We start from the raw sequence: 24,415 nt of genomic DNA, 5'->3' as shown, positions 1-24,415 counted from the left end.
CCACACTTCAAAAAAAGAAACCATTTTGTCTCAACTGGCTAAACACATTGTATTTGTTTCTTTTTTCACTGTAATTATCTTAAAGTTTCAGTTTCTGAAATCAAAGTTTAAAAGTGCCCATATCAGTGACTGCTGATCGGTACCATGGTTGTTTTTGGGGCGATGAAAATGTTCCCAAATTAGATTGCAGTGGTGGTTGTACAGCATTGAACATACTGAAAGCCATTATTACATTGTTAAATGAGTGAATTCTTTTATTTTTAATTAAAGTTTATTGGGGTGACAATGGTTAGTAAAGTACATAGGTTTCAGGTGTACAATCCTGTAATCCATCATCTCTATATCACATTGTGTGTTCATCACCCAGAGTCAGTTCTCTTTCCATCACCATATATTAGAAACAAGTGAATTCTGTAGTATGTGAATTATATATCAGTAAAGCTGTTATTTTAAAGAAAAGTATTCATATAACTATTTACCAGCTCTACCACTTATGAGCGTGTGGTCTTCAGCAAGTTGCTTTCCTTTCTGTGCCTTGTCTTTCTCATCTTTACACGGTGATATTAATAATGATAGTATGTTCCTAATGAGCTGGTTCCGAGGACTAAATGAGTAAAAACATGAAGAGTTTAGAATTAAGCTTTGGAATGTAAGTCCTCCGATGTCATTGGTTGTCATTGCCTTCCTATTGTTTGTGGAGCTCAGAAGACAAGTCTGCGGCTAGAGATACACACCTTTTTGGTGTCATCAGCATAGAGGTGGTAATTAAAGCCATGCATATGGATGAGGTTCTCTGGGGAGAGCATGCAGAATGGCGAGGGACAGAGAGCTGAGGGCTGAACCCAGGGAAATACCAGCATTTAGTAATGTAGCACGGTGGGAGGACGAGCAGATTTGGCAAAGGAGACTCAAAAGGAGTGGCCAGAGCAGTAAGAGGAGAAGGTGTGATACCATGGAAGCAAAGGAGAAAACAGTCTTCCAAGATGGTTAAGACTGTCAGCACCACAGAGGTGAAGTAGGGAACTGTCCGTTCAGTTTGGCAAGTGAGAGCTGTAGGAGCATGGGGGCAGGAAGCAGCGTGCAGAGGGAGGGCGGGAAGAGTGCAGGGGAGGGGCGGAGTAGACAGAGCGAGTGGATCCTTCAGAGGAAGCTGCTCATTTATTAATTGGACTCCTACTACGTGTCAGACCCTGCTCCAGATCAGTGGTATGGCGGTGAGCAAAACAAAACATAAACTCGCCGAAAAATCCCTGCCCTAGAGGAGCTTTACTTTTTACTGGGCCTATGTTGGAAAGGAGAGGGAAGACTGGAAGAGGGTACTTCCTCAATAAAAAAGTGTGTTTGTGTGTGTGTGTGTGTGTGTGTGTGTGTGTGTACGTGTGTGTTTAAGAAAATAAGGACTTAAACGTATTTAAGCTAAGGAACCATCAGGAGATAGATAGTAGAGATGAAGTGGTTGACAATATAGGGGAGATGGGATAATTGTTGGTGCAAAAAAGGTAGGAAGGTAGAGATCAAGAACACGGAGGCTGTTTATCAGTCTTGAGCAGGTTAAGAGATTCCCTCTTCTGAAACTGGAGGGAAAGAGCCCATGAGTGCACACAGGGAACTGTGAAGAGATGAACCTGACTTTCTAAGGGACACGGGAGCAAGGTGACCCATACAGAGAGGAGCGTGCTAGGGGACATGAGTTGTGAAGCTTGGACGTCAGTGCTGAGGGTAAGTGCAGAGTGAAATGGACGAGGATGGTGGCACGTTTGTGGAGTGGCATTGAGGAATTCGTAGTGGCCTCTTTCTTCACACTGTGTGGTTAAACCAAAACTGTCCCCAGTTTCCTTCACGCAAGAAGGAAGAAAGCAGTTTCTAAGATTGGTCCTGGATTTAGGGCTTCATAGGTCAATTATGGCAGAAAGCCAGGCTGGGGAGGAATTGAGGGTGCGTGTTGAGTTCCGTGAGCATGCAAGGTGTTCAGGCTTCATAGAGAAAGCGAAGATAGGACTTGGAGAAACAGAGGGTGGGATCAAGAGACTATAGGCCTTAAAGATCTGTTGTAGTGGGAGAGAAAGAGCCGAAAGCTGAGAGGGAGGGAAGGAGAGAGACAGAGACAGAGAGAGAGAGCGCTTTCATGCAAGCTGTTGTTCGTTGAGTTGTTAGCAATGAAGCAGTAGGTGTGAACAAATCCTAGTCTGTCACCAAGAGTCATTAGCTGAAGCAGAGCAAGGGTGCAGATCCTTAGAGCAAAAGAGCTCTGGGACTTGAAAGTCTAGGTTTCCGGATGGATCATCCATGTAGATGGTGGAATTTCCAAGTGCTGTGGCAAGAGTTGGCATAGAGAACGACACTGAAAACCAAATTGCAGTCTTCTGTCGATGTCCACATGTGACCGGAGGTATGCTGGACAGAGTTGATGGATATTAAAGGTCCCTAGAAATAAGGAAGTCCGAGATCTATGAAGCAAGTGGGTTGTCCACATGGACGTTAAAATGACATAAGATAATGGCAGGAGATGGGATGGAAAGGCCGTCAGGGACCCAAATGAAGGGAAAAGGCCAGGAGACATGAGGTCCATGATGAAGAGGGCTACACGCCTGTATCAGTATGAGCCCAAAGGGAGGAGGAACTCTTCCAGAAGTTAGATTAATGGGCTGTGGAAGCAACGGGGAGGCAAGAAGAGGGTGACTCTTCTTGTTGGAGTCTTCAGAAGAGAGCGAAGTCTCAAGGAAGGCAAGTATTTGCAGGGAGCGTCTTGTGATGTCAAGGACAGACAGAGATTGATTGACAAGGATGGTGGCTTCTACGGGTGGCAGTTCCATCAGTGGGTTGGGGGGGAGGGGAATAGTAGAGTCATGAATGTGCGGTGGAGGGAAGAGGCAGGGCAGGGTGAGGACGAGGACGCGCAGTTGGATGAGAGTCCTGGGTTGAAGTCATTGATTTTGGGGTCCCCAATTTTGTGTTTTGTAAAGACATCTGCCGTAAATGCCATGTGAAGAGGCCAGAGTGCCTCGGGAGTACCTGGCAATTGCTCCCATCGGTCCTTTCCCTCCACAAATGCTATCTGGCTCTGAGCCTGACTAGAGTTCTGGGTTATGCGCCTCCTACCCCAAATCCTGATGTTTATTTTAACTAATGTAAGTCTGCTTCCTGCAAAATACAAACTGTAACAATAAACACGTTGTTTCCGAAGTGCAGCCAAAACCCTTAGTTATGGTGTCCTTACTTTCGGTTTTTGTGCTTTTTTTTCAGCTATATTAAGATATAATTGACATAGCATTGTGTAAGTTTAAGGTATACAACATAATGATTTGAAATATGTATATATTGATTAGTAATTACCAGAATAAGATTAGTTAACACATACGTCACCTCACATAGTTTTGTTGTTGGATTTTGTTTTTGTTTTTTACAAATTTTAAATGTTTATTCCTAGGAGCGAATCGAGGAATTTCTTCATAGAGTTTTATAGCTGCCAGCAGAGCTTTAATCCTGCTCTCACTGTAGCAACTGGGTGATTGGGTATTTCTTCATCTAAATAAATTGATCTACCTATTTATAAGTAAAAGGAAAAAACACAGTGACACAAGTAAACCTTGGGAGTTACACAGTGGATTACATTATGCCACAGTTGCTCAACCCAACCTTGCTTAAACATTTACAAAGTCAGTTTTGATATTAACTCTTTGATCCTGATTGTCAGATAAACTTCAGTCCACTAAACCAAGTCCATAGGTGATTATTACTGAGTTTTATAGCCACTTACACCACAAAAGTCTTACAATTTAGCTGTTTAGGAATTCTTGGCAGTGGGGGGGGGGATTCTGTTAGAAGGAAATCCAATGTTCACTAGGTTGGAAACAACTGGACAGCAGTAAAATTGAAAGCCCTTAGCAAATCTTTCTCCCGTTTGTCAGATAATATACCAGTGAACATCTAGAGGGTAGCTGCGTTCTTGCAGCAGGTGCTATTACTTAAGGTCAAGCGATGTATGGCCTTTTACTGTAAATATTTAAATATAAATGTATAAGACAACCTTATTTTTGGAGGATGACATTAAAATCAGAAGGTTGATGATGAAATCAATACAGAGCTTCTCACAACAGTCTGAGCAATCTCTGTAGTGGTCTGCAACTTTCCTCTGGCTGTGGGAGTTTCTTTCTTAAACTTAATTATTCCCAATACTAGTGGGACAAAATATGTTTGGCAAACATGCTTGTTTTAAAAGTAATTCCAAAGTTGTTTAAAGATTTTAGTTGTAATAATAATAAAGACTTAGAACAGCAGAGAATTGGGCGTTATTCTCTTGCCAACAACGGTTATTTGGAAGGGCTTGCCTTGCCGTGGGCCTTAAGTAGAGGGAATTACAGGTAAAGGCAGCAGTTTCTGAAAGGTGACTACAGTATTAAAATGTCATCTTTTAGAAGTATTTTACAGATAAACTTTATTGAGTACTCCAGTGTTTAAAAAGTAATTAATGTCGTTTGTACTTAGTGTTACGCCCATCAAAGTCTCTTCGGTTTCTGTGCTGACGTGAATATGTGAACTATAAAAAAATGCTTTAAACATTTATTAATAAGCACCACATTAACAAAGAAGCATAAGCATTTATGGCTGTTTTTCCAAATCTCTTTAAAAGCAAAAGCTCTGGGGGGCGGGGGGTTCCTGATTTCATTCTGTCCCATTTCCCCCAGTCACTAAAATCTAACACGGGGCCACTGCTGCTTAAAGGAGCAGCGGGGCTTGATGCAGGGACACTGGCTGGCAGCCACATTTTATGAGTGGGAAATCTGAGAGTCAGAGGGGGAACATACTCAGGGGGTTTTCTGATGGAATAGGCCTCGGAGCTGAGCATAGGAATGATGCTTATCGTAGTGCCTCACTCTTTCGTCGTTCTTTAACACTTTAAAAAGAAAAAAGAAAAAAAGGATGGGCCTTGGGCTTAGGGGCTCTCACAAATACCCAACCCCCTAGCCACATGTGATTAGATTTGATTTGGAACAAACAGGAGAAGAAGGTGAAGGTGAAGGCTAGCAGCTTCCAGGTCTGCACCTGTGGGCCTCTCTTTACCCAGAGCTGCTCGCTGCTCTGAACACCTTCCTTCTTCTTCCCTTTAATAAGGCTGCTACCCGGGCAGGTGGGAGGTTTCCTCACACCGTCTGCTGGCGTATGTGCTTTTCTTTCACTCCAGCACCCAGCCTTCCTGTGGGTGCCGCAGAGCCATGTGCTTTCCATAGTTGTGTACATCTGATTACACGCTGTTTTAGTGCCCTCCATGCTGATGCTCTCTGAATTCCAACCCTGAGCCTCTTGAAGTTGTCTTCAGTTTCTTTTCTGCAAGCATTTTGAATGAGCTATAGATCTTCTAATTCCACTGAAGTCCTGAGTAAAGTCGCAATGTACTATTCTGGCTCATGTCCATACGCTAATTAAGCGGTGTTAACTAGTCGATGTGACGTGGTTCATTTCAAGAAATTGTCACGATCGTTTTGATTTTGTAAGCATGTTTCCTTTCTCTGCTTCTATTTTACAAAGCCTGTATCTCTCTTTTTATTCTAATTACGAATATGTTCACAGTGGTTTCATTTGTGCCACTGCATTACAAGTGTAATAATCCTGTGGATGTACTTCAATGATTTGTTAGGAGTACATTATTTTTCTTACATAGACATTTTTGATCTGTTAGAAACAACTGGCCAGAGGTAGCAAAGGAATGTGCTCTTTCCCTGTGCTATATATATGAAACAGTGAGTAATACTTTTTTGAGTATTTACTATGTGAGGTACTGTCTCACAATTGCCTTATACGTCGTCATCAACGTTATCCTCATTTATACTGACAGGGAAACTGAGACATGATGTGCTTAAGGAATTTGCCCAACGTCATTTAGCTAGTAACGTAATATAACCAGGCTTTGAACCCAGACATCTAGCTCCAGAACCCACACACCCCGCCAGTTATGCTCCTCTTCCTCACCATCTCTTTTATGGGCACTTTGACACAACCTGATAATTGCCAAGTTCTCTGAAACAAGGTCATTAGAATGGCAAATGTCAGAATGCCTCTGATTTTTCAGCATTAAAAATACACCCATTAGACGATATTTATGAGACAGTTGAACACTGAGACTCTAGCCTTGATCAAACTGGATTCTCGTTTCAGGTTATAGCTTGACGAGTCTTGATCTCAAAAGGCTTTCTAAATGATACTGATTTTGGCCCTCGGCTAGTTTAAGCAAATGAGTGAGCCATATCTGTTTGCCTGTAATCCTTTTCACTCCATCCGTCCATCCTTCTACCTGTCAATCTACAAAATTCTTCATCTGTTTATAACACACAGCTAGGTGTTGCTTATTCTTATTGAGGAAGCAAATCCCAAATGTATATTAAGAAAATAAGACAGGGAGCTCAAGAACCATAAGCAAATCACCCTGAGTGGGAAATCAGTCTGTAAATGTTTGCCAATTTTATGTATGTACCCTTCTCCATATGTTACAGGGTCTCTTAATTAGGTTGCTAAATTTGGCATTGTTGAACTTTCCTTTTTTAAAAGATTTTTATATAAAATATAGCTAACGTACAATAATATATTAATTTCAGGTATACACCATACTTACTCAACACTTATATGCCTAAAGAAGTGATCACCATGATAAGCCCAGCAACCACCTGACACCGTACCACGCTATCACAATATTACTGACTATATTCCCTGTGCTGTACATTACATCCCCATGACTTACTTGTTTTATACCTGGAAATTTGGACCTCTTATTTTTCTTCACCTTTATTCCCCCTTTTTAAAATTTTTCAATTACAATTGACGTTCAGTATTATTTTATATTGATTTCAGGTGTACAGCATAGTGGTTAGACATCTATATAATTTAAGAAGTGATTCCCCTGACTAGTACCCACCTGGCACTATACATAGTTACTACCATATCATTGACTGTATTCCCTATGCTTTACTTACATCCACGTGACTATTTCGTAACTACCAATTTGTACTTATTAGTCTGTACGTCCTTTTTACCCGTCCCCCAGCCCCTCCTATCTATCACTCACTTTGATCTGAAGTGAGTCTCTTGTAGACAGCATATGTAAGGGTTTTGTTTTTTTATCCATTCAGCCCTCCTATGTCTTTTGATTGGAGCATTTAATCCATTTACATAGAAAGTAATGGTTGATAGATATGTAGTTATTGCCATTTATTTTATTATTCATAATTTTGATGTTTTTTCTCTGTCTTAAAGAAGTCCCTCTAACATTCCTTGTAATCCTGGTTTAGTGGTGATGAACTCCTTTAGCTTTTTCTTATCTGGGAAGCTCTTTATCTGCCCCTGCTTGCTGACTGATGACCTCTATGATGGCAGAAGATAAAAGAGTGAAAGAAAGGGGTAGAGTTGTTGGCTGCCATGTGGCAGGGAGAAGGGTGGTAACCTTGGAGGGCAGGTAGTGGGTATGGAATATAGAACTTGCTCTTGCACCCTGGGCTAGGCAACATATGGGGCCTACACAGCCATAGGATCTGAGTTATAACCTGAGATTTCCCAGTGCCAGAAACTTAGGTAGCTAGGGAAGCAAGGAAGAAAGAAGGATTTTCCCTAGAGGAATCACTTTTTTTAAAAAATCATCTACTGGGCTCCATTATTTGTCAACTCCAGAGCAAGAGGGGGTGTGTGTAAATTATTTTTAACACCTCCTTTTTTGTGCTTTCTCTACTACCAGGGTGGCTAAAAATTTTGGTAAGTGGCATTTTCTGCGATCGAAATATACCACTTGCTATGTGTTTGAGTTGTTTTTCTACAGAAGATCCACTGCAGTCTCATAGGAATAGCAAAAGCTGAAGGGAGAAAATTTACTCACATTTTTTGAATAATGATGAAAGGAGAGGTTTTCCTTACAGTTGTGCTGCTCTTGAATGATGAATACCTTAAACTTACACAACACTATGTCAATTATATCTTAATATAGCTGGAAAAAAAACACCGAAAGTAAGGACACCATAACTAAGGGTTTTGGCTGCACTTCGGAAACAACGTGTTTATTGTTACAGTTTGTATTTTGCAGGAAGCAGACTTACATTAGTTAAAATAAACATCAGGATTTGGGGTAGGAGGCGCATAACCCAGAACTCTAGTCAGGCTCAGAGCCAGATAGCATTTGTGGAGGGAAAGGACCGATGGGAGCAATTGCCAGGTACTCCCGAGGCACTCTGGCCTCTTCACATGGCATTTACGGCAGATGTCTTTACAAAACACAAAATTGGGGACCCCAAAATCAATGACTTCAACCCAGGACTCTCATCCAACTGCGCGTCCTCGTCCTCACCCTGCCCTGCCTCTTCCCTCCACCGCACATTCATGACTCTACTATTCCCTCCCCCAACCCACTGATGGAACTGCCACCGTAGAAGCCACCATCCTTGTCAATCAATCTCTGTCTGTCCTTGACATCACAAGACGCTCCTGCAAATACTTGCCTTCCTTGAGACTTCGCTCTCTTCTGAAGACTCCAACAAGAAGAGTCACCCTCTTCTTGCCTCCCCGTTGCTTCCACAGCCCATTAATCTAACTTCTGGAAGAGTTCCTCCTCCCTTTGGGCTCATACTGATACAGGCGTGTAGCCCTCTTCATCATGGACCTCATGTCTCCTGGCCTTTTCCCTTCATTTGGGTCCCTGACGGCCTTTCCATCCCATCTCCTGCCATTATCTTATGTCATTTTAACGTCCATGTGGACAACCCACTTGCTTCATAGATCTCGGACTTCCTTATTTCTAGGGACCTTTAATATCCATCAACTCTGTCGAATTTTAATCTTCTCATTTAGAGTTTTATTTTAACAAATAGCTTTCTTTCCCAACCCATTGTACTGACAGCCATTTCAACCTGCGGTGCTCCTCTCCCATACCTTCCCCTGTAGAAAGTTCTTTCATAGGAGGAAGTATTTGCTGTGACCAAATAGAAACAACCAATGGATCTTAGTTGTGTTTAGACATAAATCATGAACTGGCATTCTTTATTTATAAACATTTAGAGGTGCAAGTGAAAACAGCTGGTGGTAAAAAACAGTACTGTTCTTTTCCACTTGCAGTACAGTATCTGTTAATACCTGTAATACCTGTTAATCATTGAGATGTTATTTTTAATGCAATTTATTTTTACTTCTGTAAACCATATGGATGATGTTACATTGTATCAATGTCCTTTGACAGCTTTACCAGTGTCTTTCTTGGTTGGGACTTTTCTATAGGTCAGTGATATTTCTCTCTGCTCTTCTTGCAGAGAAATCAGTCCTGCAAAAAATAACCCTGCTCCAGCTTATGGTTATTAAATGAGGTGAACTTGAAAGGAGAACAGTGCATGACTGGCTGATTTGAATTCTGCTGGTCTGCGTCCCAGCCTGTATTCCACAGTGCGCACTAGCTGGGTGACAGGCCCTCTGAAAAACTTCGTACCACTTGTCCATGTGCGTTACGGCAGGTTATGTTCATGGAAGTCAAAGTAATGTAAATCTAATCTGATTTTCTTCACAGAAATAATACTACCTTGAGGATTATATTTCTGGCTTGAGGTTTGTTTTTGTTTTTTTTTATAGAAATGGCCATAACCACCCTATTAAATCAACTGTTTAATCAACTGGAACTGATGAATGTGTATACTGCTCAGCATAAAATTGTCTAAAGTGTATATCAATCAATTAACAGGGCATCACAATAGCCAGTCACGTTAAATTATGTTTACTGAGCTAAAGTGTCCGTAGACTATACAGAGTTCGTGTTGTCACAAGAGCTTGTTGTCACAAGAACTCTGTTCTTGTTGCCTTCTTTTTCCTGAAACATCAGAAGGTTAAAAAAACACACTTTCTGCAAAGTCCAGGATTTCTTTGGGTAAATGTTGACAAGAATGTTTGAGAATTTTGGTGAGACATCGGGTTATGGCTTTTTGTAAAGCAGAATTGAGATTTTCTTCTTGCTTTGCTTTGCTCATTGTAAATTCCCGGTAGCAGATAGATTTTGGAGACCAAGTTATTAGTCTCTCTTCATTTCAGTTGTCATCAGGGATGACTTTAGTGAGAAAGTGACAGTTGGGCGATCTGAAGGGTAATTAAAAGAAGGTAAAGAGGAAGAGTACCATGTTTCCCCGAAAAGAAGACCTAGCCGGACCATCAGCTCTAATGCGTCTTTTGGAGCAAAAATTAATATAAGACCCAGTTTTATTTTACTATAAGACTGGGTATAACATAATATGATATAATATATAATTAATATAAAATAATACTGAGTTTTATATGAATTTTTGCTCCAAAAGACCCATTAGAGCTGATGGCCCGGCTAGGTCTGGTTTTCGGCAAAACACGGTATCAGTGCTTCATTCTTTCTGTGCCTGACTAATATTCCATTGTATGGATACACTGTGTTTTGTTTATCCATTTATCAGTTGATAGATATTAGGGTTGTTTCCACCTTTTGACTATTGTAAATAGTGCTGTTAGGAACATTAATGCCCAAGGTTTTGTTTGGACATCTGTTTTCAGTTCTTCTGAGTATGTGTGTAGGAGTAAAATTGCTGGCTCATGTGGGAATTCTTTGTTTAGCTTTTTGATGATCCACCAAACTGTTTTCCACAGAGGCTGGACTGTTTTACATTCCTCCCAGCAATTTCTTCACAAGGTGCCCCCCCACCAACACTTTTTATTTTCCATTTCTTTTAAAATGTTTAGCCATCCTAGAAGGATGTTACCTTTAAAATGCATGAACGACCCTCCCCTTATTTGCAGTGAATATTTCATGCCTTGCTGTCTCATCACATTGTTGCTCAACCTTATGAAAAATTGTAGTGAAGCTCAAAGGCACGTTGGACTGAATTGGATTCTAAATCCATGAAATCTGTACTTAACATCATTCTGGTACATTTCCTTCCAAGAAAGGCTTGTAACCATTAGGATAAACCCATCTTTTCCTCTAACCCACCAATTTTAGGATTGAAGATGAGGTCGAAGGGACTAATCTGATACCTAAATTTCCAGCCTTTGAGGGCCGTCTGTATTATGCTGGGGTGTGCCATTTTCCACCCTTAACTAATGCTGTCATGCAGTATTTTCTGTTTATCAACGTTTGAAATGTTTTACATCATATGTGAGTTTACCAAGTAGAGTAAGAATGGACTTAGAAATGTAGTAACACATTTGCATACACACATGCCTTTTCTAATGTGAAATAGAGTGAAATGCATTGCAATCAGAAGACTTGAGTCTTTGCGAACACTTATCAACTACTGGTCATAAATTATCTGCGTGTGTGCCACTGAGCAACAGTTGCTTAATGCTACAACCACTAAACTTCATGGTTTAGCTGAAAGCATTTTTCCTGTTCGAAGCTTGCCAGGTATTTTTAATGCCAGCTGTAAATTCTTAAAATTGTCCTAGATACCCCCTATGTGTGCTCTGGAAATAACCAATTGCTATTTTCAATCATATACTTGAACAGAAACTCGAACTACTGTTTGTAATTTTTGGTTAAAAAAAATTGTTTGTTTTGGGGGTGATAGGAATTTTAGTGTAAGTAGTGTTTGTTTTGAAAAGTACATTTTGAATGTGTGTGCTCTAATAATTCTTACAAGTGGTTTTATTTGTGTGTGTTTCATTTTATAGCAAAAATCGTTTATACAGGTAAAAACAGTATCTCTATGTGGTTCATTATTTTTTTAATTGCCCTTATGGTAGTGAATCCTAACTGTTTCAACTTGAAATTGTTGGTACCTTGAGTGCCAGGGCATAAATTTCATTCTATTTTATCAGGAATAAACTATTTCCCTTGGATAACAGGCACATTTGAGAAAGCATTCATTTTTTTCTCACATCTAAAGGTTAACATTAAATAAATGAACACTGTGGTGCTTTAAAATTATTTTTTAACTTTTATTTTATTTTTAGTGTGTTTTTCCAGGACCCATCACCTCCAAGTCAAGTAGTTGTTTCAGTCTAGTTGTGGAGGGCGCAGCTCACAGTGGCCCATGTGGGGATCGAACCGGCAACCTTGTTGTTAAGAGCACCGCGCTCTAACCACTGAGCTAACTGGCTGCCCCAACACTGGGCGCTTTAAGTGGGCATCTTTAACCATTTTGTCGCGACGGTCGGATATATTGAATGAATATTTCCATCCACTGCAGATGGAACCTTCCAGAAAGGAAGTTTAGGAAAGTAGATGTACATTTTTCTATATTTTTGTGTTTTTCAAGAATGAATAACAGTAAGAAATTTTTATACATAAAAATAATGTCATTTATATACAAAGCAGCTCAAATTGTTATTATTAAATACATAAATTAGTCAAAATATCAACTTTTTTGTTTTTTGTGGATTTCTGACACATTTTGGGGTGGGGAAATGAAATCAACGCAGTGACATAGTTAAAGCCTGAAAGAGCCAATATACCTTACAGTGTACCAGAGTTAGCTCCATGAAAGCACACGAGCCTTCCTTGCCCTGGTCTTTGTGACTTTTCATGTTTCCTTTATTTCTCCCTCCTCTACTTTGAATACATGTCATCCTGAATACATTATCTTGTCATTGTGTATTGGTTTTTAAATTATTCTTTATCCCAAATATCTCTTCCTCACCTTTGGAAAGTTTTGTGTTTTGTTGGATCCAGGCAGAAAAATGTGGCAAATGATAACATCGCAAATCACAGTTCAAGTTATATTGCAAATAGAAGATTCTGGCCCAAATTTCTCTGCATCCTCTTGATGAAATTAATTAGTTAAGTTCTCCTCGAGTTATCTATGAAGAAATCACTACATTACTTCCCTCAAGACACATACCGACCAATGGATAGAAGGCATTGGAACCAAGATCTCCTTGTTTCTTGCCTCTCATAATTAAGCCTTAGAAGCAAGAGCACCCATCTGGGATCCCGGCCAAACGCTTACTTTTCCTTATCTATTTTTGGCATGCCGGGAGAGAAATTGTCACAAATTTAACAATTATCTCCCCTTCTCCCCTTGAATGCTTTGCCAGTATAGCTAGCTGATTGTGATAAGGTAAGAAATATATTAGAGTAGCAGTGTCCAAAGTGGATTGTGGAGAACGTGGTGTCGCTGGATCTTCCCAGGGGAGCGGGGGAGAGTTTTATGGCAAATGCTGACTTACCCAAAGATAAAGAGTTTTCTTTATTTGAAGACTTTTGAGAGCTTATATTCTATGACTATGCGCTGTGAGTAACCAGGAGGGGGGGTTATAGGAGCAGCCTCCCCCTTCTCTAAGGAACCTCATTACTAGCTTGGCGCATGGAATGCAGTTTGAGAAACACTGAATGCTGTATGCTGATATTCTTGCCAGTCCGTCCTACTGTGGCATTCCTACTTAGCAGCACTCAAAGTTTTTATTATACACAAGCCATGCATAATGCCATTAAGCCATAAATAAATCAGATATTCATCTGACATGCTCTTTTGTCTATGCTTCAATATACTGAAAGTTATATATTCTACTTCACACATACTGCTAATTTCTAATGTCTCTCTTAAGCAGGTTTTAGGAATAAGTACAAACAGACCACCTGTTCAATTTACAGCAGCCCCCAATCTTTCTAGTGTGCAGCAGCTTTGAATGCAAAGCTTTGGGCAGAGAGAAGGAAGATTTCGAGACAATGTAAGTAATTCCAGTGCAATTCCCACGTGGCCATGTGCTCTGCCACAAAAGGAGAAACGAATTCCTAATTTCACTCCCTCCATGTCAGATCCCCTGTTCCGAAGGGCTGATGGCCTGTATTATACACAACAGCCTCTGGGGGACTTGTTGAGTGGCCTTCACAGGCAGTCAAACATGCCACCTGTCAGCCTCACTAGCCACACCGAGGAATGGTGTTTCCAACACCAGGCACTCTGCCCATGGGCTATAACTCACCCTGCCCCTTTGTTACCCAGGGGTGGCAGTAGAATTGCCTGTTCTAGCTCTTCTGTAGAGCCAGAAACTTTCTTGCTTTAAATAAAAACATTTACATCTGAATTATCTTGCCTAATTCTGTGCTGGCCCAATTCCTGGAGTTTTAATCTTCATATAGTTGGTTAATATCTGGAAACCTCATCCTCTTCTCACGTGAATAGCCTTTAGAGAGCCCTTAAAGTGATACCTGGGAGTTGTTGTTTTTTTGGTCTTTTTTTGTTTGTTGTTTTTTTTAAGATTTTATTGGGGAAGGGGAACAGGACTTTATTAGGGAACAGTGCGTAAATCCAGGTCTTTTTTCCAAGTCAAGTTGTCCTTTCAGTCTTAGTTGTAGAGGGCGCAGCTCAGCTCCAGGTCCAGTTGCCATTGCTAGTTGCAGGGGGCACAGCCCACCATTCCTTGTGGGCGTCGAACCGTCAACCTTGTGGTTGAGAGGATGCACTCCAACCAACTAAGCCATCCGGAGCTCAGCGGCAGCTCAGCTCAAGGTGCCATGTTCAATCTTAGTTGCAGGGGGCAGAGCCCACCATCCCTTGCGGAACTCGAGGAGTTGAACTGGCAGCCTTGTGGTTGAGAGCCCACTGGCCCATGTGGGAATCGAACCGGCAGCCTTCGGAGTTAGGAGCATGGAGCTCTAACCGCCTGAGCCACCGGGCCGGCCCGATACCTGGGAGTTTTGTCAGTCCTACTGTAAGCAGTCTTTTCAGGACATCACCTTATTTTACTGTTAAGGAAATTGACGCTCAACTGAGCCGTACGGAACAGTAATATTTCCCAGGGCCGTGTCTTTTATTGCTTCTCCTGTTCCCTCCAAACCGTGCCCTTAAAAGCCTTTACCTGTAGGGAGGACACTTTTTTCAAGAACAGACATTTCTTTAAGATATTGTCATTTGAGCTGAGAAGTTGGCCACCATACCGTGGTTGAATGGAAGACTCGAAATGCTTCACTGAAGAAGTGGCTTCCTTTTGTGAGACTTCCTTTTGAGAATCACAGCTCAGAGCCCCTCCCCCGTGTTTTCTTTGCTTATTCAACTCATCCGTGCTCCACAATGGAAACTTGGTTTTTACCTACCTCTTTCATTAGGGGTGTTAAAAAATTTACCGGGTATAACCTGGAAGTACTGCTTAAACTAATTGCATTCACAGCTGGGACATTTGTTTCTAGGTAGTTAGTTTTCTTTCTGTGTGATATTTAACAATATGGGGGGGGTGCATTCATTGGTTTCACCGGACACACTCCAGCATGTAGTTGAACTGCCAGGCCTTTCTAGGAAACTTACATCACTTTTATAATAATGGTGCTGTCACTGAAATGGCAGATAAAACCCTGTTGCGGATATCAAACACCTCTTTCACAATATGTATATTTTTTGCTCTAGCCAGAGTTTGTCTTTTACACTGTATTAAAAATTCTTCTCTGGTGGGGTGGCCGGTTAGCTCAGCTGGTTAGAGCGTGGTGCTCTTAACAACAAGGTTGCCGGTTCGATCCCCACATGGGCCACTTGGAGCTGATGGGTCGTGGAAAAACACAATTAATTTTTTTTCAAGTTAAAAAAATGTTTTTAAAAAATTCTTCTCTGGTGACCTAGAAAATGATTTTTGGATGAGAATTTGTCTCTTCTATGTAATGATATTGGTAAAGGCAATTTTCATCCTAATATCCACTGGTTCTTTTCCTTGCATTGGGAGGTAATACTGTTTGCTGCTGAGATTAAACTCTCTTACCTATGCAGTCTCTAAAAATTGAGGAATGGGCCGGCCTGGTGGCTCAGGCGGTTAGAGCTCCATGCTCCTAACTCCGAAGGCTGCCGATTCGATTCCCACATGGGCCAGTGGGCTCTCAACCACAAGGTTGCCAGTTCAATTCCTCGAGTCCCGCAAGGGATGGTGGGCTCTGCCTCCTGCAACTAAGATTGAACACGGCACCTTGAGCTGAGCTGCCTCCCAGATGGCTCAGTTGTTGGTTGGAGCGGGGGCTCTCAACTACAAGGTTGCCAGTTCAATTCCTCGACTCCCGCAAGGGATGGTGGGCAGCGCCCCCTGCAACTAAAATTGAACATGGCACCTTGAGCTGAGCTGCCGCTGAGCTCCCGGATGGCTCAGTTGGTTGGAGTGTGTCCTCGCAACCACAAGGTTGCCGGTTCGACTCCTGCAAGGGATGGTGGGCTGTGCCCCCTGCAACTAGCAACGGCAACTGGACCTGGAGCTGAGCTGCGCCCTCCACAACTACGACTGAAAGGACAACAACTTGAAGCTGAACAGAACCCTCCACAACTAAGATTGAAAGGACAACAACTTGACTTGGAGAAAAGTCCTGGAAGTGACACTGTTCCCCAATAAAGTCCTGTTCCCCTTCCCCAATAAAATCTTTAAAAAAAAAAGTGAGGAATATCTTCCAGCCCTAATGTACTTTTCCACGAAAGCCATCTGCTTATACCATATATACATATATTGGCACACATTTTTGAAGCTTCAGTGTCACGGTGGGGGGACTCCGTGTATCATAGCGAATACCTAGATTATATCTTTTCGTTTTACACTGTTGACCTGTCTAGAACCAAAGTTCAATTCAACTTTCTTCAAAAGAGTGATTTTTAGCCCACTTCTTATCATGACCCATTGATTATAGTCGTGGGTTAGAAAAGAACTTTATTAGATGAGAAAATACTATGTGGTATAATATACTAATATTTTAAAATAATGATACTTTAAAATCAAGAGTTACAAAGGCACAGCAAGTCTTTGGAGAAGCTGTCAAATGCAGTAATGGAGGTCAGGCCACCCGACGGCTTTCTGCTTTTGAAGTCTTAAGGAACAGACCAGTCTTCTAGTGCTTCCTTTGCTGCCTCCTTTGACATAACACAAACTTGCAAGCCATAATTGGCTGTCTTCCCAAATTCCGGGAAACTACAAAGATCAGAGGGGTTCGTACAAGTTGCTTGGTAATGTGCAGCGTTCTCTCTGTAATTTAGGTGCCATTGTGTTAGCAGTTTTTTGCATGTCGTTATTCAGATAGCCCCATCTTTCCCTTCTTCCTTTGAAGTGTGTGATCACTGTTTCATTCTCTTCTCTTTTCAGGCAGGTTGGGTTTTGAGGTCCTCGGGCCTTTATACTTGCGTTCTATTTGTGTGCGTGCGTGTGTGTGTGTGTGTGTGTGTGTGTGTGTATGTATGTATGTATCCTGTTTCCTGAGGACTATAGGACATACTTAGCTGGATTGTCAACCGGTCCCACTGTTGTTCCTAGCCTTAGAAGTTACGTACCTCTCAATTTAGATTTTTAAAGTTTTCAAGTGTTTGGAATGCAAGGTGGTGTGTAGATATGGGTAGTGAAAATGAAAAATAACTTCTGGGGACTTGTAGATTTGTGCTCGGTTTATCTCTAGTTAAGCGTGTGTGCCTATTATCAGGCTAGGTTAGAAGTACTCTTAACCAAGAAAGTGGAGTTGCTGAGCCCCAGCCTGAACTTTTAGAGTCTCAGGTTACTTTCTATGAATGGAAGAATCTCCGAATCACTAAAAAAAAATTCCTGTTAGAATCTTGAATCAGTAAATGCTTACAGCATTTTTGACCCATCGACTCTGTTAGGCATTCTGTAAGAGAGCTGTATTTCATCTTTAGAGCCACATTTCTGTAGCCCTGAGGTCCTTGGGGTGAGGGCATGGTGGGAGAGGGATCAGATTGGAAACACTCAGAATTCATCGTTCCTGGTGAAATGAAGCTGCTCGGTAGATCACATTTAGATAATGAAAATCTAACTCTGAGGTTCCGAACAAGGCTTTCTTTCTTATCTAAATCCTCATGGTCACTACTTCTTTCTGAGCATTGCGCTTGCTGATTTAGATGTTTGTATTTTGCGGGTATAATCTATTTCCTATAGCAGTTTCTATTCAAGTAAATGTGCCATCATGGAGTAATGCCTAATTAAAGACAATCTTTGTGTCTGGGGATGTACTTTGAATATTCAGTTCTCTTTTGATCAGGTGTTTGAGTTTCAGTTAATATGACCATAATTAAGCTTTAAAGGCAAGAAGACAAAACGTCATGTCTTGATCTTGCTTCACTATCTCTGGCAAAGGAGGGAGAGACAGCTTAATCACTTAAGAAGATGCCGTAAAAGCAAACTCTGAAAAGTATGATTTTAAAGCTCGTTTTAGTCTTATGAGTATAAATTACACATCAAGATGATTCTTCTTCGCTTGTTATACTGGAGTGGGCTTGGAAACTCCAACAATTTGACCACTGAATACATTTTAGCAATTTTAACCAAGAAGCTTAATACACTGGAAATGTTCCCCGGCGTAGTAGTGTTCTCCTCCTGCACCCCATCCCTCCAAACCCAGTACAAAAATGCTGGCTTTGGGGAGTATTGTAATAGATGGCTGAAAGTTCCATGAAATGTGCTTTCTTTCCATTTTGAGTTCATTTGTACTTTTTACGACTGATTATGCTGTTCAATAATATTAGTGCTTCAGAGAAGAAAATAGCCTTGGGGCTGGGGTGCAGAGAACAGTTTTAAATTACGGCCAAGTTTTCAGATTTTTAATAGGGATCTTTTGTTCATTTTTTAGCAAATATATTTGCTTTAGTAACTCAAAGAACAGTCTGATGAACAATAAAAATAGTGCTGTGTTTGCTCAGGATGACATCAGTGATTGGTTGATAAAGCAAGTTGCTTTGCATTACATCAGGACCTGTAAATTTTGTCAGTGATCTAAATAATCAATGGTAAATGAACCACATGCGAAATAAGTATTGAAGGAGAATCTCATTTTTGTGAGCATCTTAAAATGATGGGAGGAGGCACTAGGTGAGGGTTATTTGTGTTTTTATTCTTTGAAAAGCAAATTGCTGAAATTATTTTACTTAAAAAGTGTAGGATTATGGCTGGTATACTAAAAACTTGTAGGATGTTAGTTAAAGGCAATCATTAATTCAGAGAGAGAGATTCTGTAGCAGTTTTCTCAGCCCTGGCTACAAATTAAAATTGTCACCTGGGGAGCTTCTAGAAACATTAAATTAAATAATAAATAAAAGACGCAGGCATTGGTATTATGTTTAAAGTCAATGTGTGGCCAGAATTAAGAACCACTGATGTATGACTAAGTGCTAAATGTAAGTCTGCCGAACACCTGAAAAGGATGGCGAGGTGAGCTCTGTTTCAGATCCTATGCCAGCTTTATAGTGACAGTCTTTTGTTGCTGTTTTTTTAATTTTATTGGGGAAAGGGAACAGGACTTTATTGGGGAACAGTATGTATTTCCAGGACTTTATTGGGGAACTGTGTTTTTCCCAGGACCCATCAGCTCCAAGTCAAGTTGTTGTCCTTCAATCTTAGTTGTGGAGGGCACAGCTCAGCTCCAAGTCCAGATGCCGTTGTTCAGTCGTAGTTGTGGGCGGCACAGCCCACCATCCCTTGCAGAAGTCGAACTGGCAAACCTTGTGGTTGAGAGTACGCACTCCAACCAGCTGAGCCATCCGGCAGCCCGGGAGCTCAGTGACAGCTCAGCGTCTTCATTCTAGTTGCGGGGGGCGCAGCTCGCTGGCCCATGTGGGAATCGAACCAGCAGCCCTGTTGCCCAGAGCTCACGTTCTAACCAACTGAGCCCACCCATCCGCCCTATAGAGACAGTCTTGTATTGAGGTCTCTACGTTCCCTTAGTTCTGAATTGAGTCACTGGTCTACAGGCAGTCAAGAAACAAATTATACATCTAGCAGCTTTTTCTGTTTTATTACTAGCAAAGGCACAGGATTTTAAGGTGGTGCTAGTTGAGTAACAGTAATATTTTACTCTGATTTTTACTGAGAGTCTATGTTCTGGTATAAACTAGTTGCTTTTTTAAAACTATTCAGTTTACACTATGGACGTATAGATCAAGAGTACAAAAGGGTGATTTTTGTCTTGAGGAAGAAAATTAAATTGCTTTCCCTGTTAATTCATGTTCTAAATATACTTTTTAATATTCTTTATACTTTGTGTTGTAGTGTATGGTGTGTCACTAAAATAGAATTTGTGCCAGCATATTTCAATTTTTTAAAATGTTCTTAGGGACATTTGGATGGGAAGCAGATCAGCATAGGATGGACACTTAATGAATTAAAATTCATTGTGGGGTAGCAGGAATCATACACTCCCACTCCAGACTACGTTGTGTGCCGTCCAAATGGGAAATTTTTTTCTGATTCCAGCTTGGAGTTTCTCTGCCTTGGCGAAGGCACCTGCATTATTCAAAATCACAGGAATTGAAACCACTGTTTTAACAGTACATTGGCAGCAAGTGGAAAATTACAGTGAATTTACACAAGCTCGGCAGATACTTGTATATGTGGACCAGACAACGTTAAACAGTTAGAGCCAAGTTCCACCAAAAATTGGAGGTTCATCAGATTTTGGAGTGAAACCGGCATGGGAAAGTTACTTGTTTCACCTCACCCCACCCCCAGCCCTCAGGCAGCTCCCACACCAAACCTGCGTGGGCCAAGGAGATTACCCCTTTACAAAAACTCCTCTGGAGTAAACATGGTATGCTCTCGTTTTGTCACCTAATGATGGTCACTGCCAGGATCTCCCCACCACCTGCACATCGATTTTAACCCATTTTCTTCAATTTTGTGGAGCTAGAGATCACTTAGGCCTATTCGAAAGAGATCCCTGAGATAATATATGGGGCAGCACTTAGGAAAACTGTACATGCTATTACATGTAAGGAGTTCGTCAGATCATCGTGGCTGAAAAAGTGCATTATACTTGTTCCTTCCTCTTGTTCTCTGGAATGCTGTTACCTGCCAGAGAAGAAAGCTGAAGACAGTTCAGAATTGGGAAAGTACTAGTTCATTTTTGTTTTAAGTTCATCAGTGACCATTGTTAACTGAGGGGAATAGTCTGTGTCAGCGGTGCAGGAAACGTGCAGAAAACATTCACTGACTCTCTACCTGTTTCCCTTTTACTCTTCCCCCTTTCCATCTGCAGAATGATCTGAGAACTGGCATAAAAGGGTAGCTTTTCCTTATTTACTCTGTGCCACTTCTTGCTTGTGTGAAAAACGAAACAACCATATGAATATTAAATTAAAGGTTGTAAATTGCAGTGTGTGTATACAGACTTGACACTTTCTGTAATTCGCGTTGGTACATTATAAGGTTCAAGTCTGTTGTAGGGATTACAGTGAGATGGTAATTTGCAACAGAAGGTGAGGATAGGTGCGAAGCAGAATAAACGATACTTTTAGCAGGTGTATTCACTTTCAGTTTACATTTTGCCAAATGAAGTATGGAAAATTGAGTGCTCTTATCAGTAAGCTGTGTCAGACCCTGTATATTACAGTTGCAAACAAAGTCCGTTCCTGAATCAAAATGTATATAGCTGCCGTTTTGGGGAAGGTATTCTTGACTGGTTTCCAGGAACTCTTTGAAGATTGACCTGCAAATCACTGACTTTTAGCATGAGAAGGACCTTGTACAACCAGTTGTTCTCGTGCCCTGTCTTTGGGCAGGCAGGTAAATAGCTAAGCTGTCCAGCACTGATACTTACTGACTTTTGACAGATTGCCAGGGACAGATTCCCACAAGCTCCCTTAGCGCCATGCCAGGGTAGATTTCCAGGAGTTACCCTTTATATATAGTCTCGATCTCTCCTACTTCAATTTATCCCAGTTACTTTTCATTTGATTCCCTACAGATTTTGAAGGAAATAACCCCGTTAAATAATAATTTAATAAGCTTAAATAAATGGTGAGGCAAGAGGTCTTATCTGTCTATGCTTTGAGGTGATTTTTATTTTCAAACTAAAAATTCTTTTCCCCTGTAATATCTATAAGGAGCAAAAATTCAAATTAGAATACACCCAAAGACAGACATTTGGAGAACTTTGCAAGCTCTAAGTAGTTTTGCTTAAAATGATTATTTTGGGGTAGAGACTTACATCTTTGACCTTTGAAAGGAAGGAAAGTCTTTGTGGTTATATACTTCTGAAACATTTTAGGTTGAGGGATTATCCTTTTAAAAATAATAATAGAAATATATAAGTGGATATTGGTTTCTATCATACTTCCTCTGACTTAAATACATGCTCATCTCAAACATGGTGTGGGGACAGAGCCCCAGAAAGTAGTTTACAGGCTCTCGGCCTCACGTGGAAGGGTGCTGGCTCGGGTAGTAGATGGCCGTTGGCTGTGGCTGGTTGGCCGTCGGCTGTGGCCGCTTAGCCAGTTGGCCACTAATGTAACAAGAGAGTCGAGGAGAGTCGTCAGTCGGTTGGCAGAAAAACGGACAGCAGGTCGCACGTCCAGTGAACCCAGCCTCCAGTGAGACCATAGTGGTATGACTCCCCTACCTATGGCTCAGTGGGTGTTCCTTTTTGGCCTCACCATATCCTGCGTTCTTGTGTGGGGAGCGGGAACAGAGACCCCGCAGGCCGCCCCACCCGACAAATGGCACAGCGAGCAGGGTCTCCCGCACGACACAAGGTAATATAGTATCATCAAAGAGACGGTCCTAAATTTATATAAGAAAGTATATTATCCTGATTTAAGGAAACAAAACTGTGAAGCCTCAGTGAAATTAAAAGGTGAGGTAAAATGGAGCTCAACCTTGGAACTTCTAGATTCAGCAAATCTACTTTTTAAAAAGGTAAAAGGAACGTTAGAGACATATTGTGTGAAATGGCTCTTTTTGACAATAGGCTCTGAGAGATCACAAAAGAATGTCTTTCCTGTAAAGCCAAAGAGTTTACCACTTTTCTTTGTAGAAATAGTTATTCAATTCCTTTAGTAGAGGCAGCCATTCTATTTCTGTATACTTATAAGTAACTATTTTGTGATTAGAAGTAATTTGCATAATGTTTTCTGCAGTCTGCTCCAGACAGGGTTGTCATGAACCATTGTATAAAAATTAAATGTTTCCGGTCTGACCTTTCCTAAGTTAGTGTGGTGCTGTGATGGTGATCGTTGAGATTCTGTGGATGAAGGAAAAACGACTGGCAATAAAAATATTATTTCTCTACATTTTAGAATTGCAGTGTTGGCCTCAAAACAGTTGGCTCAAACAACACTTTTACTAAATCAGCAACTAAGAGCTTAGTGGACTTTGACTTTCCAAACAAGGTTTTCACCTCTCCCTACCACTCTGCAGAAGCACAGGAAAGAAATGTGATGAAAACCTGACTCTTTTTTCTCTTTCTCTTGGTCAGTGCTCTGGAGAAGAGAAACGAGTTGGTACACGCACAGTGATTCTTGGCAATCATCCAGTTTCAGCAACAGAAGCTTTCGTTGCACAAAGATTTTGTGATAACAGAATAGTGTCATCTAAGGTAAGTTGTTTATTGAACTCAATAGATGGAGGTGTACTTACACCAATCATATACCAACTGTGGTCATTACTCCACCAAAAGGCAGTTTTCTTAAAGCATCATTCTGTCTTGTTAAAGCTGAAAGATCATTCACTTGCCTTCCATTATGAATCATAGTGCCTGTTGATCATACATATTACTTTAAGCCTTAAAGTGTGCTAAAAAGGAACTTTAAAAACTCAAAATTATCCAAATATTGCTAATATAATTTAAAATAATTTAAAAACTGCACTGAAAAGTATGTGATGTATAACTTAAAATGATGACCAAAAAAAAGTGTACTAAAAGTAGGGAATTATTTACTTGCACAAAGCTTCCTGAATTGCCCTTAATTGGGTGGACTAGTATGTAAATAATTTATATTATTTTGGAGGGTGCTATCATTGAATGACATCTGACCAGAGGGAAAGGGGGTGGGGGTGGGAGATGAGGGTAAGGGGGATCAAATATATGGTGATGGAAGGAGAACTGACTCTGGGTAGTGAACACACAATGGGATTTATAGATGATGTAATACAGAATTGTACTGAAATCTATGTAACTTTACTAACCATTGTCACCCCAATACACTTTAATTTAAAAAAAAGAAGAAATTTCTTCACCATTAAAAAAAAAAAAAGAATGACGTGTATCTTTCCCTATTTCAATGAGCAGCTTCTCCCGTCCACTCCTGGGTCCTAATGCATCCTGTTCAATACAGCGCTGAACAGTTAGAGTTCAGTCACTATAGCTGTGTCACCATTTGCATAATCATCTTACTTCAGCACACTGTAGTGCTAAGAGCAGTGGCCTGCGAGTCTGAAGACCTGTATTTAACTCCTGGCCTGACCATTTACTAGCTGTGTGACCTTGACCAAATTAACCTCTGAGTCTGAATATCCTCATCAGTGAAATGGAGCTGATATTCCACATGTGAAAACACTCTATAGTTCCTAGTACCTCGTAGTCACCATTCTACAAGGAGTAGTTTACTAATCTTTACCTTTGGCTGACCAGGTTAGGTGCTGGGCGCTAGAGGGCGGGCCCGCTGCCATCTCTTGTAGCATAGCACAGATTTTAATTAATAATTTTCTTCACTTCCTCATGCAGCCTGGCAAGGCAGATCTCCAGTGTTGGTGCCACTTGGTTCAC

General features: G+C 41.0%; 1 protein-coding gene across 11 annotated transcripts in view; it reads left to right on the top strand.

Moving 5' to 3' along the window:
* Positions 1 to 24,415, top strand: part of ATP11C (ATPase phospholipid transporting 11C (ATP11C blood group)) — a 165,885-nt gene that overhangs the window by 46,428 nt on the left and 95,042 nt on the right. For 3 of the 11 annotated variants that reach the window (XM_019750470.2, XM_019750469.2, XM_019750468.2), the window contains one exon: positions 23,126 to 23,245. In XM_019750470.2, the coding sequence (XP_019606029.2) occupies positions 23,126 to 23,245 (120 nt within the window). Of the gene's footprint in view, positions 1 to 20,315; positions 20,462 to 22,294; positions 22,404 to 23,125; positions 23,246 to 24,415 lie in introns of those variants that run through there. The other 8 variants (XR_012493555.1, XM_019750473.2, XM_074324316.1 and 5 more) reach the window with 7 other exon arrangements.

Source organism: Rhinolophus sinicus, chromosome X (assembly GCF_036562045.2).
Source record: "Rhinolophus sinicus isolate RSC01 chromosome X, ASM3656204v1, whole genome shotgun sequence".
NCBI classification, from domain to species: Eukaryota; Metazoa; Chordata; class Mammalia; order Chiroptera; family Rhinolophidae; genus Rhinolophus; species Rhinolophus sinicus.
This window is presented reverse-complemented; position numbering and strand designations above follow the sequence as displayed.